General features: G+C 34.1%; 1 protein-coding gene and 1 long non-coding RNA gene across 3 annotated transcripts; both read right to left on the bottom strand.

Annotated features, from left to right (window-relative positions):
• LOC145686231 (uncharacterized) lies at window positions 1-4,271 on the bottom strand. 2 transcript variants are annotated; one of them, XM_081759326.1, is made up of 2 exons: window positions 4,120-4,271; window positions 1-946 (listed from the first exon to the last, which is right to left on the bottom strand). In XM_081759326.1, the coding sequence occupies exons 1-2, from the start codon at window positions 4,126-4,128 to the stop codon at window positions 167-169; spliced, it is 789 nt and encodes a 262-aa protein (XP_081615452.1). In that variant the 5' UTR covers window positions 4,129-4,271; the 3' UTR covers window positions 1-166. The 2 variants fall into 2 exon arrangements, with proteins under 2 accessions (XP_081615452.1, XP_081615443.1); XM_081759317.1 differs by lacking the exon at window positions 4,120-4,271 and adding an exon at window positions 3,898-4,041.
• An 8,697-nt stretch (window positions 4,272-12,968) lies between these two features.
• Window positions 12,969-18,143, bottom strand: LOC145666181 (uncharacterized). The gene is made up of 2 exons (XR_014127698.1): window positions 18,000-18,143; window positions 12,969-13,319 (listed from the first exon to the last, which is right to left on the bottom strand). It is a non-coding gene; the product is annotated as an uncharacterized LOC145666181 (long non-coding RNA).
• Between the last annotated feature and the right edge of the window lie 1,371 nt (window positions 18,144-19,514).

Here is a 19,514-nt window from a genome sequence, read left to right as displayed (position 1 = left end):
TGCCTTTGAAATCAGATTTATTTTTTCTTAAAAGCTGGAGTGAAATACATTTTCCATTTATTCGATACATTTATTTAGTTACATTGTTCTCCATATACTTCGTGTTGAGATTCAAATCCATTCTATCTGTACTAACCATAACGAAACAAATAGCTGACAATATTGATTATAAATAAAATGGATAAGATTGATTAGGATGGAAAAATAGTGGTGTAGGGTGAACCAATGAGTAACGCACATGTTGAGGGTTCTTTTGGTGTGGGCGCCTGGCCTGAGCTGGGTGCCTTGCTTTTCTGGGTAGATCTAGCCCGTTCCTGACTTGAGCTGGGTGCCTTGCTTTTCTGGATAGATCTAGTCCGTTCCTGACTTGAGCTGGGTGCCTTGCTTTTCTGGATAGGTCTAGTCCGTCCCTGACTTGAGCTGGGTGCCTTGCTTTTCTGGATAGGTCTAGTCCGTCCCTGACTTGAGCTGGGTGCCTTGCTTTTCTGGATAGGTCTAGTCCGTTCCTGACTTGAGCTGGGTGCCTTGCTTTTCTGGATAGGTCTAGTCCGTCCCTGACTTGAGCTGGGTGCCTTGCTTTTCTGGATAGGTCTAGTCCGTCCCTGACCTGAGCTGGGTGTCTTGCTTTTCTGGATAGGTCTAGTCCGTCCCTGACTTGAGCTGGGTGCCTTGCTTTTCTGGATAGGTCTAGTCCGTCCCTGACTTGAGCTGGGTGCCTTGCTTTTCTGGATAGGTCTAGTCCGTCCCTGACTTGAGCTGGGTGCCTTGCTTTTCTGGATAATTCTAGTCCGTCCCTGACCTGAGCTGGGTGCCTTGCTTTTCTGGATAGATCTAGTCCGTCCTTCTGGATAGCTCTTTCCTCACCAACTGTCGTTGGTTTCAACTCTTGAGATGTTGCTGCTTCCTTTGCCATAATTATGACAAAAGTAAAAGCTAGTATTATAATCTGAAAAAATAAAACTAAATTAATATCGGTCTACATAATTTATTTCATTGTATTTTAACAATACTTCACGTAATTAGTAGTTTGGTTGTTCTGGTCTTTAATGTTCCTTTCCAACAGCGGAACTATGTGAAATATATATAGTAACAGTCTAATGTAGCCTCACCGGGAATCGAACTCAGATATTTCAAACGTAAAGAGATCACTCTAACTAGTTAGCCACTAGGGAGCACAGTTAGTATAGGTTCTACAAATAATTCTAACCGACCCTTTGTGTCTAAGTTGCTAAGAAGAATGCTTTCTGTACGTGTGGTCATAGTTCGATAACCATTGAGATTACTAGCATAGAAAATCCGAATAACATTCCGATCTACTTTAAGTAGTAGGTTCCACTTAATGTAACTTCGATGTTGAAAACAGTTCCCAAACTCCAAATAATTAATTAGTCTAATAATTATATCGTATAATAAAATAAATTTGTAAGTGTATGTCGTATATTCTTCAATAGAGGTGACCTAAGGATCGTCTCGCTGGTTTAACAGTTAGTTTTGTCAGAGATGTGTTATAAACTATTAGTTTCACTTTATAACGTACTTTTTAATGTTTCAACATCATATTGTTAAATTACCACTTCTAGGAATAAAACCTAAAATCCTCACACTATTAGATATTTTCGTTTTCACGGCACTACAGTTAAACTTTCCCTTCCTTCTTTTTTCTTTGTTAGGCTACCTTCAATATCTTTTCGAACAAAAATGCGAATCACTCACTGTACTGCAGAAATCTTTCTTAATGTAATAAAATATTGTTAGCAGCTTCCCTCCTTGGATTAAGGTTACATTAACATTGGCAGTTCGTATCATTATGCAAAATACTAAAGGAAATGCTCCTAAGAAAGCAAACTGCTCTGCCACGTGGGCCCTTCAGTTTCTTTCTGTCCTAAACGACATCTATTTCTAACCATAAACTTCTAGTTCAGTGGTAAATTAACGTTTTCTCTTGAGTATTTACCTTTTTTTTTAATTTTTGTTACAAATACAGTCAATCAATTTTCTCGTGTCAGCCACTCGTTTCAACTTAAAATGTTTTCCAGCATTCATACATGCTAGAGTAATAATCCAGTCCTAACGTAAAACCAATCATTCTAATAAGACACTTTTGGCTCATTTCAAGTTTGTTCACGAGTAAAATAATAATAATAATAATAATAATAATAATAATAATAATAATAATAATAATAATAATAATAATAATAATAATAATAATAATAATAATAATAATAATACAGAGGGTACCATGAGTAAATTTACATAATTAAAATTACGGAAAATAACATTTTTCAGTTTTACGTCCCATGATTATGCCGGCTAAGCTAAAGGAAACGGTGATGATAGAAACGAATGCAATGGTGGAACGAATAAAGTGGGCCAACCCCGAGAAAACCCAAAAACACGTTGTTTGTCTACCACAAAGCCAACTTGGCGCGAGCTGGGATCGAGCCAGGGATCCGGCGCACCAGAAATGAACGCTCTGCCACTGAGCCACCGTGCCCTCCAAGTAAAATTATGGTTATAACGCGTACAAAATCTCAGTAATTATTGAAGTTGAGCGCTTTTAAAGTTTTAATGTGCCCATCCAAACATATTTATGACCCCTTCAAACTTTTGTAGCTGATTGCGAGCTTTGGTACTTACTATTTATTTTGGTAAGCTTAACGACACTTTTATGACCTTAACTGACTACCTAATAACTGATTTCTTTTACTAGCAATCGAATTCAAATCTCACGAATGAACGGTTTGAATGTTAACAATTAAACCAAGCAGAAGTCAGATAGTACTTCTGAGCAAGCATCTGCATAGAAACTTATTCGGGAGGGGGTCCAGAGCTTTAGAGGGAGTTCAAATTCAATACGAATAAGTTATATTGAAATTTGCAAAATCACCCCTAAAATTAGACTAGATTTAGAGAAATATAGGGACTTCGGGGAATCGGGACTCCAGGACCCACCCTCTGTGTACGTCCCTGCTTACGAGTACTTTTTATTAAACAGTTTGGAAACTGTTTTTATTCGTAATAAACAAACATAACTTGTACCATTTTCCCTTAATTCATTGTAATAATAAACCTAAAACTCAACTAAATTTACACACCTTGCAAAACAGCGCTTTGGTATAGTGGTGTCCACGAGGAAATATCTCGTCTCGAAAACGAGGCAAGAAGTACATCTTTAAGCTCGAGACGAGTCAAGAAATTTCATGTATCTCGCAGACAACTTTAATTCACTCAAATTTTAGATCTCGAACACTCTTTTAGGGCTACATAATTCATAGCAGGGGTAAAAGTGAGTGGGAATGCAAGGGGCCGGCGTCGCCCCACCTCCAAGAAATATATACGGTGTCCCCCAGTTCCTAAAAAATTACAATAGGCAAAGATAAGCAGGGGAAACGGCAGGACGTCATGCCGCTACCTACCATCCCCCTACCTTTTCAGATCCACTTTTACCCCTGATTCATAAATAAACTATAATTAATTGAAGTGATTACAAGAATACAATGAAAAACATTTATCAATGTATAAAAATGCACAGTTCATTGCAAGATATACTCAAATAATGAATACATTTTAAATGTTTTATAATTCCCTTCGTTGACCTCTCGTGACGCCGAAGGATTCGAATAGCTTCTAGATAAAAATAAGAAAATTCATGGTATAAATTTAGAAACTGAGACGAGAAAAATTTCGAGGCGAGACTTCTATCAAATTTATGTGACTAGAGAGGAAAACCTTAACTCGTCTCTTCTCGTGGGTAATACCACTTAGGGTCCTAGGCCTACAACTTGTGTCACTCACGTTTTTGTTCCTATGTATATACAACACATTGTTGTTAATGGTGGCTTTCTACATATGAGTTCGCTGCCTTTTCAGTTCAAGCAGCTCCTTAATTGTACTCACTATGCTGATGGACGCCGCAACATCAACACCACCTGAGTACGAATGGAAGCCCATCTTTCCTTGGACCAAACCCTGCATTGCTTGCCTTTGCTGATTTCACGACAAGTGACATTCCGTTGCTGCTGAGGCCTTTGCAATAAGAAGCCTTATGAGTTTATTTTTTAAAAAAAACAAACATGGCACTATAAATTATCTACAATATTTCCTATCAAATATTCTTACCAGCTTCATGGTTGTTCTTGAATTCGCTTACTCTCCAGTTCGCTTACTCTCCCTCTACTTCCAGTTAGGCAACTGTGTTGAGCGCTTGCCATAATCGTCGTCTATATACAAAAACTTTTTTCCTTGTTATTAGTCCCTGTGAAGATAACACAAATGTGTTTTATCATTTCACGATATCTTATTAATGATATACGTAGTTACTATTGACTAATAGTACCTAATATAGGAAATATACGGGGAAAATCCCAAATAATTTGAAGTTCTTCGATTTGCATTACACTAGTAATAAATTATAGGACAATTATCAAAACCCAAACACCATATCACAATAAACTAATAGTATCTTCTCTCTTTATACTACTAAAATGCTATTCTATTTGTTGATATTTCCGCGGTTAGTGACACTTTGACCTTTAAAAAAAATATACTATCTTCATATGTTACAACACAATATTACAACAATGTAATTTACAAACACAAAAGTGTGTTCTCGAAGAATCGAGATTATCACTTTTGGAAAATACGTCGTTAGAAAAATTTCAAGTATTTTCTTCCGCTTAGAATTCATGTTTGATAACAGAAAATCATAATATTGATGTTTCATCAGTTTCATACACGTATTATAATGTCTTCTCATAGCTTCGTAAGTTTTCGATTACCCAAAATTCCAAAGTTTAATTGAAGTAACTCGTTAAAGCAACTAATGAAAAGTTTCACGAAGTAAACAGTTGTTCATATATTAATTTAGAATAGACAATCAATTGTAACTAATGTACAGATTGATTTCTTCCAATTAAAAAAAAAAAGAAAAAAAGAAAAGGAAGAAATGTGCAAGAGAAAAATACAAAGCTGCAATCCGCAATAAGCAACTTCATTTTAGTTTACAAAGTAAAAAGATATTTAGTTTTTTTTCGTTATAATCGTATTTTTATCGAGTAATTATTGTGATCTGCTTTACTATTCTTTATATATATATATATATATAAAGTAAGTATTATATTTTAATACAAAGCTTTAGACTGCCATTTTTACGATTTTAATTTATAATAATTACTAGGATATGGTAGGAGAACAATAAAAAGAAATGCAGAAGTCTTATTAAACGCTTGCAGGGACATGGGTTTAGAAGTAAGTGCAGAGAAAACTAAATACATGGAAGTTCACTGGAATCATAATATGACAAATTATGAATGCATTAAAGTATCAAATAATACTTTTGATAAAGTGAATACTTTCAAATATCTAGAATTAATATTAACAGACCAAAACCATATTCACGAACTTAAACGTCGCCTAAAAGCAAGGAATTCGTGCTATTAATCAGTTCAAATCTTTTGCCGTCCCGAATTCCGTCGAGAAATTTGAAGCTTTTAATAGGCCTATATAAAATGATAATTATGTTTGTTGTTCTGTATGATTGCGAAACATGGTCGCTCACTCTGAGGGAAGAACGTAGACTGAAAGTATTTGAGAACAAGATCCTGAGACGAATATTCCGGCCTAAGAGGAACGGGAATGATGAATAGAAGAAACTTCATAACGAGGAACTACATAATTTATACGGTTTACCAAACATTGTTAGGGTCATCAAATCTAGGAGACTCAGGTGGGCAGGTCATGTAGCCAGAATGGAATCAGTATGAATGCTTTCAAAGTTTTAACTGGAAAGCCAATCGGAAAATGATCATTAGAAAGACCTAGGCGTAGATGGGAGGACAATATTAGGATGGATCTCGCAGAATTAAGAATAAAAAGTAGAAACTGGATCCAGTTGGCTAAGGAAAAGAAGTCAGTAGAGAGCTTTTGTAAACGCGGGATTGATCCTTCGGGTTCCATAGTCCATAGAATTTGTTAGTTAGTTAGTTAGAGTTAACAAAAGTTGTTACTACTATATAAACTGTTTCAAGTTACTTAGAATAACTACAACTTATAAGACTGTTTGCATCACTAATCTAAAATTAGTTGCATCTTAACTGAAGGGTCCAAATTGCTTTATAACATAATAAAGTTCTGATTTTGTACAAGTTCGTCAAAGTTCGTAGTTACATACTTGACTGTGTGAATCAACTCACAATAAAATTAAAGCAAAACTTCTTATTTTCTATTACAAATAAAAGGCTAATTCCATTTGTGACTTACACGACAACAGACGTCAGACGGCAGTAAATATTATGTATTAGAAAAGTTATAAGATATTTTCATGGGCAAGTTTTAGGTTATAAATAAGGGTCAATAAGTCCTTCATTCATTTTTTATTTGCAGCATTTAAATATGTAAACAAAATGGCTGAAACAAGTCTCTAAATATATACGTGACTTACACGACAGTAGGAGACATGGTGTTTTGAGTAACGGTTAACTATATGAAAATTCTGTTCTTCTATTGCTGCAAAAAAACTAAAACTTTTTACATATATTAAGTAGATACCAAGCTACAAGACCAAAAGAAAATTATTATATTTTCTGTATTTATTTTAAAATATATGCCACAAATATAACGTGACGTACACGACATAAATTTGTGACTTACACGACAAGTCTAACATCGTGTCTCCGTTTAATTACACTTTCAAAATCTATTGGCGGATAGAGTGGCACTAATGATTTAGAGAGATAAAAGGAAGTTAACAGACAAAACAAGAAGTTAACAGTTCTTTTATTCGAGCAAAATTTGTCAAATTCTAATTTATGTCTGTGATCGACGTCTGTTAAATGCAACATAGGCCCAATCTTTCTGTTGCGGCCAATAAAATTCTTTATCTTGATGGTAATTGCGAAGAAATGTTACATACAGTTGTTCTGATTCTTTTCTCCACATCTAACAAATATTTAATAGTTCTTTTTTCGGCGAAGGGTAATAATACCATGTCTCCAGTAGAATATTTTCATCACTTCTTTGCTGCGTTTATTCCCTTCACATGCGCCAATGAACAGTTCTGGAATGAAATCGAACTTCCTTCGTGGTGAAGAAATATCTTAGATGAGACAACATTCAATAGTATACGCTAAAACACAATGAAAGTAATGAAGTAATACTCTTTACTACAGTATATTACATTAATGTTCGGACATAACTTGCGTGCTCTCTCAATAAATTATAAAGCAGATTGAGGATCAATTTGTCTTTGAGAGCCTTTTCCATAGTTCGTAGCCGAAAAATGCCGAGACATTTCAACTTTCTGCAATGTTATTGAACAAAGTGAATAATGTTGTGCACCATCATCCGACTGATAATTCACATTGTTGATCGGAAAACCCGGATGACACCCTTCAAAATCTTCCATAAGTGTAGACTTGAAACAAGCAAATGGCAACATATCTTGATGCATACAATCAGATATAATTATGCACAAATCATGTTCTGTGGTTTCCTTTTCTTCAGGAAAATATATTATTGCAGTTTACATAGTACAACTGTGTGATATCCAGTGACCGGTTTGTATCTTTTCTTGGTACATAAAACAGTAATTTCCACTAAAAATCCATTTGATACAATATCATTCTTTTCAACTTCTCTATCTATTTCCGCTTCCATTCAGCTTCTGAACTAGGCATATCTGAAAATTCAATAAAAAAGACAAGTGTCACATATCTGACATGTCCTAATTTCATAATCTTAAAGTAAACTTTATTGTGACTTACATATTTTCGTTTGAGTAAGTACGTTTTCTACCAAGGAAGCGTGACAGAGTAGTAGTGTGTTAGATTTGGCTCGGTAGGTTGCGAGTTTAAAACATATAGCTGGCAATCCTGACTGAGGTGTTCCTCATTCACACCAGGCAAATGCCGAGATGATATCCTTTCAATAGATCTGAAAGAATTCTTTTCCACATGCCCACCTCCGTCCTATACCGGGTGGCCTGAGTTTTAGATGCATAAAGGCAATAAATGCCAATTTACAAGCATGTATCCAAAACAACGAGAGTACGAGAAAACCAATAATAGTATTAAAAGTAGCTGAAGCTAGAAACTTCGGAAACAAAAAAGCCGACATTGTTCCAGAGACAGTAGATACTTCCTGTCACGTTTTTTAAAACTTCTTTCTAGATCACATTGACTCATATTGTTTAACTTTTCATTCATTTATTACATTTATAGTCCAGTCAAGTACATTTCACACCCATACTTCATAATATTGCTTTTATCCTCCTTATCTTTCATTCTCTTACGCTGAACATGGCACTTAATGCATTAATTGAGTTATCAATTCACTATTTATACGTTTTACTGAAGTTAGCTACTATTGGCAATGTAGTAACATTGCAACAAAATGTGACTTACACGACACGCATAATGTGACTTACACGACAGGGAAAGAAATGTGACTTACACGACATATTATATTTTGTATTTAAAAGAGTTACACGTATTATTTCGGGACTTTCTGCACGGCCTTTGATTACCGTCTGTCCAAATGAAGAAAATTTAGAATAACAGCTTTTTTGTTTAATTATGTATATAAATACATAAACTTATTTATGTTTTCTTGTGACTTACACGACAGCCTACTTGAATAAATAAATTATTATAATATTCTTGCTATTATTAAATTATGTGCAAAACAATGTCACTGATGTAAACACAAACATTATCTTAATAAGTACCATACGCGATCTTAACTTACCTACAGGAATTACGAGGAAAAAACTTTGTGTTAAAATCCAAATGTAGGTACGATATTCTGCGACATGAAAGTGGCCATATTTTACCTCCTGCAGAGCCATCTACGAATCAAAGTTGGTATCATCTTGTTCATGTATGAAAAATTCAGCATTCTTAAAAATGAATTTTAATACTTAGGTAGGCCAAGGTGAAACTTCAAATTTTCCCTTCGTAGGGTCACTTACCGCGGAATTGACCAAAAATCTTTATAAGGAGCTTGTATGCAACATGTTTTTATTGTTATTAAGTACGTAAATATATTTTCAAAAACATTTATTTTCGCTGCACTTTACACACACAGAAACATGTTGTGAGTTTTCTTCAATATCAAGTACGAAATAAAATTTCAAAATTTTCCAGCTGTGAAAAGATGTTATTGGAAAATTACAACTTGCTGCTACTTAATATTCCTATATCTTAATGAAGAGTTAATACTTGATAGTCGATATTTGTTTAGAATGGAAAAAATTCCGAAAAAAAAATATATTGGAAAATCTTCCTCATAATATATATATATATATATATATATATATATATATATATATATATATATATATTACATCACTAGTCACGTTACTTGTCCAAGATGAAGCACATAAGTTTCAATGATTCATATGAACGAATCGAATGATCGAGAGATTTTTCGCAAATCAGAATAAATGAATCGATCCACCAAAATGAATCATTTTGCCCATCACTAATACAGATTTTATTTGCTTTTATGCTAAAAATAATGTAAGAATTTGGTCTGACTTGTTCTTTGTTTTTAGAATTTCTTAAAGACTAGCCTAGCTTCTTTTTCTTTTTAAAAAAAGAAAGAAAGAAAGAAAGTAACAAGAAATGATCGAAATAAGTTGCAGAGATATAATTAATTTTCAACTTAGCAAGTCCAAAGCATTACCTATGAGAACAACACATCCAGTTTCGGAGCGTAATAAGATTGCGGAGAAGAAAGCTGAAGAATTAATATTGTAATTACAGGCTAACAAGTATCCACATCTCCGGTACGAGCAGAACACATCGTCATTACTTACATTAGAATACCTAATACAGGATTTCTCAACCTATTTCCAACCTATGACCAATTTTATCACATCCTGTTGCCACTGACCTTCAAAAGTAATTTCAGGTTTGTCATAAACTTTTTGATTATGGCTGCTTATCGCTTATAGTTTTATATGTGTATATAGCCTTCATTTTGAATTTTATTCATTCGTTTATTTATTTATTTACTTTATACTTCACCATTAACATAGGCATTCTGCCTTTATTGACAGGTCACTTGCTGCAACTGAGAACCTTCCATGCTCTGCGGTCTTCTGCTAACCTCTTCGTTTTCACATATGCTTTCTCTGTTTTGATGTCGTCCATTAATTGAATCATTGGTTTTGAAAGGTCATGAGTCAGAAAAGTAAAGTTATGGGAACATCGAAAGAAATTTGTTTAATTTTTTAAAATTCCGATAGATATGAAATGATCGACATCGTTTGAGGAAGTAGAGTTTCTTTTTTGTACGAAATGAAAAACTTCTTGTAATCAATTGGTATTACAAAGTAAATAAATAAAAAGTTGGATTAAAGCAAAATCGTCATTTTCTGACTCATAACCTTTTCAAAACTATTGATTCAATTGTATTCTCCTTCGCTCTTTCTCTCCCTTTCCTGCCATCATAACCGCTAGGACGCCCCTCATTATAGTTTCTTCTTAGCCAAACTTAGCCAAACAATGTTAACATTCATCTGTTAACATTATTCGTTCATTTAAATGTTTTTAAAGCCCATTTTTAACAATTTAAAATTTTGTTTAATATGTCTTGTTGTATTTAACAGTAAGTGTTGTCATACAAATATCAAAATAAGAAATTAAAAATAATCTTTTAAAATATTTTTCTGCTGCTAGATCCTATTTACATTTAAATTTTCACCTCCGTTCGCGACCCTCCTCCTAGGTGTCAGGACCCCAAGGTTGAGAAGCCCTGTCCTATTGCGTTGTTTTAAAAGAGAAAATGACAACACAATTTTAAAAATGGTTTGATTTTGTATTAAAATTGTAAAGTGTCAAATTCCATATATTAATAATAAGGTAAAGTTTTAATGTGTGAAAAGGGGAGCAGGGAACAATATATTTTGAAGCTGTCTCACTGAGTTACTAAAGAACTATCATTTAAAATGATCATTGAGAAATTGCATCATTAAAAATGACGAAAATGTAAACAAATCTTTAGTTGTTCTTTATAAAGACGAGACAAAACGGAACAGGTTCCGTCCCGTCCCGTCCAGTTTGGTCTTGTCTTTATAAAGAACAACTAAAGATTTGTTTACATTTCCGTCGAACCAAGGATCTCAGGTGAATGCTCTACCACTGAGCCACCGCGACCCCTATATATATATATACGGGTCGCGGTGGTTCAGTAGTAGAGCATTCACCTCTGGTCCTTGGTTCGATCCCAGCTTGCTCCAAGTAAATTTGTATTGGACAAACACCGCGTGCGTGGATTTCCTCGGGGTTCTCCCGTTTCCTCATACTTTCTTCATTCCACTACTTCATTCATTTTTCATCATCACCGTCTCCTTTAGCCTCACCTGCATAATCATGTGACGTAAAACTTTAAGATTTCATTATATATATATAATATGCAATACATACAAGAACTGGGGCTGATATGCTGATATACTCTTTGTTTTGTTTTTCTTGTTTTTTTCATTACTTAACCTCAATGGTATAAAAATCAGACTCTGAATTTGTGAAATGATAAACACAGGTGAATGATTATGAAAAAATTGGTGGAATGATAATTTAGGAGGAAACGAGAGGATCGTAAAGAAAATATATAAAAATTATTTGTGCACTGGATGTTACATGGCCTGGAATTTAACAAAAACTTCTTTGCACCAGAGATGAACACTATCACTGAGTCTTCATCCCCTTATATAATAGTGTTACATTTGTTATTAGCAACACATATGATACTTCCAAATTTGGATGTTCCTTATCCACCCATAGGTATAAATGCAACCGTTTTCTTATCATTATTCATATTTTAAAATATCCTCTTTTTTCCATTCCCATATTTCCTAGTTTTTTGAACTTTTTAGTAGTATGGTCGGTAAGAAACGAACTACCAGAAAAAAACATTTTTTAATATTAGTAACTTCAAAGCCAATATACTAATTTGAATAGACTTTTCTCGAAAGTTAGGGGTATGTAGTTTCTTTATAAAATACCGAAGTTATGCTTCAGTTTATTCCTTACGGGGTAATCAACATACATGGCAGATGACAAGTATATTTTTTTATAATCTAAAAGCGTGCACATGTGGTAAAAACATTCACATCCGTTTCAACCTCTTACTACGAAATTCCGAAGCTTTTAAAAATTGCATCAATATGTAGGACAAATTCTTAACATTAACATGGAGCCTATTTTTGAGGAATTTCCGTGAAAACTCGATCTTTTTAATTTACATATAGACATTTTTTAAAAAAGAAAAAAACAAGGAATATACACATCGATCCATCACGAGTATACTGAACTTATACAGAGTGATCAAAGTCTTCATCTGATTTCAAAGTATTATAAGCTTGAAAATGGCTTATCATATTTGAATGGAACGCCTACAGTTTGAAAGAGAGGTCATTCAAGTTCCGTTTGGTTGGCGGGACAAATCACTAGTGCCCAGGAGCAACCTACTCTAGTGACATCTCGCGCGCCAGTTATCAGTCAACTCGCCAACTTCTTCTCGCGTCACTGTTCAAGGTGTAGTTAAGAGTTCCACCATCGACTTGGTGTGTGCTGTGCAGTCCAAAGGGGCCATATTAAACACTTGGTGTTGTTACAATTATTTTGTATTTTTCAACAAAGCCAATACAACACTTTAAAATCAGATTATGTGTGTCTACATGTATTAATGTAATTTATATTAGGGATTCGAATACATCTCTTTCAAACTGTAAACGTTTCATTCAAACACAATTAGTCGTAATCAGATAAAGACCTTAGTGACATCCAGTACTTCAATGAATATTCCGTATGCACAAGCGCCTAGGAACGAAGACTGAAGTAATCCCTAGCTTTCGTCTGTCTTAAAGTGGGCAAACGCTTAAGGGCTTGTTTATAAGTTTCTGGCTACATAAGATCCGTAGAAGATAAAGAATACACAAAAACTTAAATTAAGTATAAAAAAATCATTTTAATTTACAAATAAAAAACAGTGACAACTGAGGTATATTACTATATACAGGAACTGGGATTGATATGTTTCGAAATTGTCTTTTAGTTCATTTTCACTATTTAACCTCGATGATGTCCATATCCTCCATGGCCATGTCCGTAACCACCATGACCGTATCCTCCATGTCCATAACCACCATGTCCATAACCACCGTGTCCGTAACCACCATGACCGTATCCTCCATGGCCATATCCTCCATGCCCGTAACCTCCATGGCCAAATCCTCCGTGATGTCTGGCTTCGGCTGATGTCAAATCTTCTGTTGGCAGTGCCATGCAGAGGGAGAAAAGAGCAACTACCAAAATAATCTGAAAATTAAAAAAATAGTGCGTCCTTGATTTTCTGGTACAAAGAAGTACACAAAATACATTAGACTAGTGATACTTTAGAAGGAATCAAAAGTTTTATTATTATTATTATTATTATTATTATTATTATTATTATTATTATTATTATTATTATTATTATTGAATATTTTAATCGTCTTATCCTACCTAATACAACTGATTCTTAATCTTGAAAATCATATTTTTTAAACAGAATTGTACTGGAACACATTTTTTAATCGGGGGAGGAAAGTAAATACATTCCTTTATAACTGACTGATTTGAATCTCAGGCAATGATTATTATAAGAAAGCTTCAAAGACCATTATGCACAATATTGTATCAAATTATAAGATAATGTCATTTTTTCATCGAAGGGGGAAAGGGAGGGGGTTAGTCCCAATTTTTGCTTATTTTAAATTCAAACAATGGGAATTATTAACAAGCCTCAAAAATACAAAACGTATTGCATCAAAACCGAACATAGTTTTACGAAAATGATCGTAGATCCGTTTTTTAATCGAGGGAGGGGTGAATTCATCTTTCTCGTCCTTGACAGGTTTCAAATTCAAGACGAAACCTCAATGTAAACGCAGTATTACATTAAAATCGTATAATTCTTGCTTATGTTAAGGGGGAAATAATTTTCCTATAATGTATATAAAGTTTAGGAGAAGTCACTCCATTGCTCTACAAAGGTATTTCAGAACAAACGAATGAAAGAGACGGTTTTAGAGCTGTAAATCTTGTAAACATAGTTCCTATTTATTCCGTCTGCTTTATACAAGGAGAGGAAGGCGAGTTGGATTGAATACCAGGAGTACATAGTCGATCGAGTCGTGTGTTTCTCAATGCATAAGCACACGGTACAAGAGTTTGTTAGTAATTTGGACTTAAACTTTTTGTAACATTTTCTATGCCGCGAACTGTATTACCTCCAGTACTTGGTTGGTATGATTGAGAAAAATACTGAAGTAGAAACGTCAGTCAAGATGACATTCTGCAGGATTTGAATTCTGGACTTTTGAGTGCTAGCAGAGACTGTTACCGTTTACTTATGTCAATTCACTAAACTATATATGTGTAATAAGATCAGTGAATCCTGTATCTCTTATGGATGTTGCTTTGATGACCTTCAGTTTGTTCAAAAGCCTAACGAAGCCACTAGAATATAAAATATCTCGGTAGTGCACTACTCCAATACAAACAAACAAAAAAAAAACTACAAAATAGTTTAAAGTCAAAACGTTCTATAAAGAACAATAATGAAGTAGTGTCCATACTTCTATCTTTGATTTTAATTCTTCATTCAAAAGTTCTTAAGTTAAACTAGTCTATCGTTATATTCTTGGATGTTTACCACTTTGAAGATTAAAAGTACTTTTGACTATTAAAAGCTAAATCACATATTTACTGTTTAGTTTTTGACCAATGTTTCTTTCAGAAACAATGTATCGGGAGGGGGGGCACACTTAGTATTCCGGGAGGGCACAGACGTATTATTTTGGTCTCCTTCCGGGGGGAACTCTTACAGCTCCGGGGGGAGAGCACGTCTGGAAACACGCCTGGAAGAGAAACACTGTTTCTGACAGAAGAGAAAATTCAATTTTTAAATTGCTCGCAATTGGTTTACTAATTAAATTTAATAATCCTAGTTCCATGATTGTTGATTTGCATTTATGTATTATGTTGAAATAATTTTTCAACAGTGTGTGAAAACCTACAGCATGAAACATACAATTTAAATTAAAATCCGAACAATTGTAGTGTGTTCGATATTCCTCCAGTTGGAATCGAACTTGGCGTCTAGTGCAACAAATCGGAATCTTGTGCTAGCCACTAGACAAGCAAGAAGAGTTATCAGAATCCTAGGAAATCGAACACAACTCAATGGTAAAGTGGGAAATAAGAATTTTTAAAACTTCCACTTAAATTGTGTTAAGTCAAAGTAAAGTAGGATAGGTTAGGGTAAGGACATTCAGGTTTGCGTGCATGAGGATGGAAATTATTAGCATAGATTATTAAGTTGGATTAATTATTTACTCGAAACCTTTAATTTATGTTTTACGTAATAAATTTACCGTAACCTAATAACTCTTAACTACTCGTAACTCTGTTCTTTGAGAAACTTGAATGTTTTAATTTAAGTAGAAAGAAGCTATTCATTAAATCCCATTCTTTTCCTAACTACTCCACCCAGAATTTTCATTTTGAGCTCCTTCGTGGCTAAGCGGTTAGCGTACGTGCATATGGCGTGGGAGACCTGGGTTCGATTCCCGACGGGTACTCATGTAGTTCGAATTCCACTTCGAGAATCAATAGGTCCCGTCTCATATAGCCTCGCTGTTGAAAGGGACGTTAAACTCAACTCTGAATTTTAATTACGTCGCTAACACACAAGACGTGCTTAACATATAGTATTTTAAGCTCTGAAAGAAGATCGTGATAGAAATCTTAAGGATGAGATAGCATACGTCCAAACTGACCAAAAGAGACTTGATCCTTTTGTGCATTGAATGCGTCATATTCCAGCCTGATTTAATCTAATCTAAATGAATAATTTTCTTATAGAAAAGAAGAAGGAATACCTTTTTTTTTTCTAAAACTCTTTGTACATTGTACTTGCAGTGTATATACAATATGTATGCTTCCTTAAGGATCTTCAATACGACCTTCAATAAAATTTTACTGAATAGCTTAAAAGCGAGAAACATTGCCTTAACATCGACAAAAAATGTTAAATGAATTAATAATCGCTACCAAAGATTTTGAAATTATGGTTAACCTATTTACTAGCATTTTGTAAGTATTAGATGCTTTTTTTTTAAAAAAAATGATAATATTGCTTTTTTATATTGAATTGTTTGCAAAAAATACGGAAAAGCCAAGGAAAGCGTAGTAACGCGAAACCCCAGTTTGAATGACCTGGTTTCTGAATACGCTAGAACAGGATTATGTGAGCTTAAATCTCATTTTAAAATTTCCTCAGAATGCATCAATTTTTGTAATAATATTCCGTTATTCATGCTTTAATGGGTAACAATGATTTCTGCTAGTCTAGAGCAGTGCTTTCCAACCTACCGAGGCGCCCCTGAAAGGGTCTTTACTGAGCGAGGAGGGCGAAGCTACTGATAGAAATAATTACTACTAATGTAGTAACAAAGATGCTAAATTAAATAGGCCTACCTTACAAACACAGTATTGAGTAAGAACAAAACTACTACTACTACTACTACTACTACTACTACTACTACTAATAATAATAATAATAATAATAATAATAATAATAATAATAATAATAATAATACTAATAATAATAATAGAATATAATAATAATAATATGAAGAAATCCTGCAGGAAATAAATATAAACTGTGAGAATATTATTATTATTATTATTATTATTATTATTATTATTATTATTATTATTATTATTATTATTATTATTATTATTGAAGATTTGAGAATTCAACGCTGGATCTGAATCGCAGAAGGGGTCAGACCAAAAGTACGTAAGACTAATGTGCAGGAAAAATTTACGAAGGGGGTGCGAGGTACCCAAAATTAGAAACCATTTGTCTAGATAGAGATACTGGAGGTAGCTACTGACTGCAAGTTCAATTTTTGCTTAGTGTACGTCACACATCTTTAAAAACACAATTGTTTAGCTAGTTATATTTAAAAAATTTGGAATTATGTTTCACCCAGGAAATTGAACCTTTTTATACTCCTAATTGTGGAAATTGCAAATCAGTTTGGGTGGGTGGTGGCTTACCCAAAAGGAACTCTACTGAGTTTGAACCTTCCTTCTTATCTTCAAGATATTAGAAAAAAAAATAAAACTTTACCTATTGAGATATGAATACAAAAATCGTGCCTAAACTTAGTAGATATACATGAACTTGAGAGCTTGAACCTCTCCCCGAATTCATCCTTTAAAACGTTTCTGGTCTTGAGACTAGGATAATTTCAGATTTACACAATACAAGTCTCTTATTATTAGGCTGTTCTCTCCTCGATATGGGTCATTTGTGCTATTCACGACTAAAGTTTATGCTTCAATCGTACAAAGCGAAAACTAAAATAGCACAAATGACCCATATCGCTTCACTTTTACTCACTATACGTAGGCTAGAATAATAATAAATAAAAGTAGGCCTACAATCCAAATAAGTTTGGTCAATTTTGTTGATTTGGAGTTTAGTGTCCCGTTCAGCAGCAGAGCTAGATGAGACGTTAACCTACAGCTTAATGTGGGAACTGAACCACATGAGCTCCCGTCGAGAACCGAACCCGGGTTCCTCGCGTCGAAGTCGCGTACACCAACCACACAGTCATGAGGAAGCTAGGCTTTGGCCAAATAGAACGAAGTTGATACTACTAGAAAATTACATTAAGTTGATGAATGAAAATAAACCGTGGTTGCTGTTGAGAGAAGTCAGATCAATAAAAATTATATTTTTCTCGCTTCAAACTATAGGAATAAAACTTACAATGCAAATTCAACGAATCCGTACATTAAATAAATTTTCTTCCCTTAGTTTCATGCGATGTTTACTTTTTACTTATGTGCCTTTCCTAAGAACCCACCTCTGAATAGATGTATAAATATGCTAATAGTTTGCGGAACTGAATGTGGAAATTAAGAAAGAACACTACTCACCGTGAACTTATACATTATGTATAGACGTATCTTGTAGTCTTTGGATGTTGGAGCAAGAGGATTGTACTTCTTGTCGCTACTACTGGAAGATCGCACCGTTATGTTTCCCAAAAGCCCAAAAGTGCCCTTTTTATATAATTTGGTTGATCGTTTGAAATCAAAAAAAGGGGAAATTACGCAAAGAAGAAAAAGTAATAATAACTTATTGTAACATGTGTAAATAAACAAATGACGTACTTCTGAACAAGTTTCTTCCTTTTTCCAGCTAAAGAGAAAATGCATCATTGGAAGAAGAAAGTTACTTTTTTTCTAGTACGTATACATGACGTAGTTATGTGATTTTAGGCGTGCCGTTGACTTCCTAAACCACTTCATGGTAGTAAGAACAGTGCAAATACTCATACTACTTCATGAACTTGACGTGCGAATAGATGGCCTAAAGGTCAAGGTGTTCTACTTTGCGCAAATTGTAGTGAGGATTTCTTTTTCTTTCTTTTCTTTTCTTTTCTTTAAGACATATTCTGATGATTCGTCTTCTTTCCGCATGTTATTGGCCTGTCTGGTGATCGTCCTGGAATATCTCGTGCGGTCACGCATTGTGGTTTGGAACGTGTACTCACGCGTGCATCATGTGGGGTAATTTCTGTTGGAATGGGAAATACCGAAGTACAATACTAGTGTACGACAATTGCTACTTGAAAGTCCATGTTCGACATAAAAGCATACTCACACAAAGAGGTAAATTTTGGAGTATCTTTGGTTGGGATTTTCCTTCTCTTTGTTGCCAAAATTGTTTTCTTATTTACTTAATGATTCACTCTTGACTGTCCATTATGATTGTAATGGAATGTAAAGAGTTCTTTTATTCAAGTAGCAAAATGACCAAGGTAAGAAATTACTCTCTGAAATGTCTCTTGTATACAACACATTTGTTTAATTTTGCTTCACATTAAAATACAATTAAGATTTTTTAAAGTTCATCCTTCATGATAACTGTGGTATTTCTTGATGGAATTTTTATAACATGATAGTACATCATTTTATAACACTTAAAAGTGAATGATCCTTTTGTTCATTTCACAGGATTTACCGCAGAGTCATTCCACATTGAATGAATGACTCTTTATTTATTAATTTTATTAGCTGCAATGCCCATTCCTGTACGGGGAAAATAGGTTTACGGAAGATAATTTAACTTCCCTTAGCTACGCATTTTAGTGAAAATGTAATTACAAAATCGCAGTAAACACTCTGTGTTTCGCAGAAATTGTGAACCTCTATCCCCTTAGGATAAACCCATTAATTAATGAACTTTACAAAATCCAACTCAAGTTCCAAAATTCATTTCAAATCGTTCAACTGTTCCCTTGTAACGCGATCACAAACATCAAGCAATGTTGGTTTTTGTGTAAAGATAGCCATTATAGAAAATACCCCTTCCCCCTCTTAAAACGTAAATTCTAAAAAGTTCTGTGACACGGATTTCCTTATTTTTAATGAGGGGTATATATATTA

Source organism: Thermobia domestica, chromosome 1, assembly GCF_964235325.1.
Source record: "Thermobia domestica chromosome 1, izTheDome1.hap1.1, whole genome shotgun sequence".
Classification (NCBI taxonomy): Eukaryota; Metazoa; Arthropoda; class Insecta; order Zygentoma; family Lepismatidae; genus Thermobia; species Thermobia domestica.
This window is presented reverse-complemented; position numbering and strand designations above follow the sequence as displayed.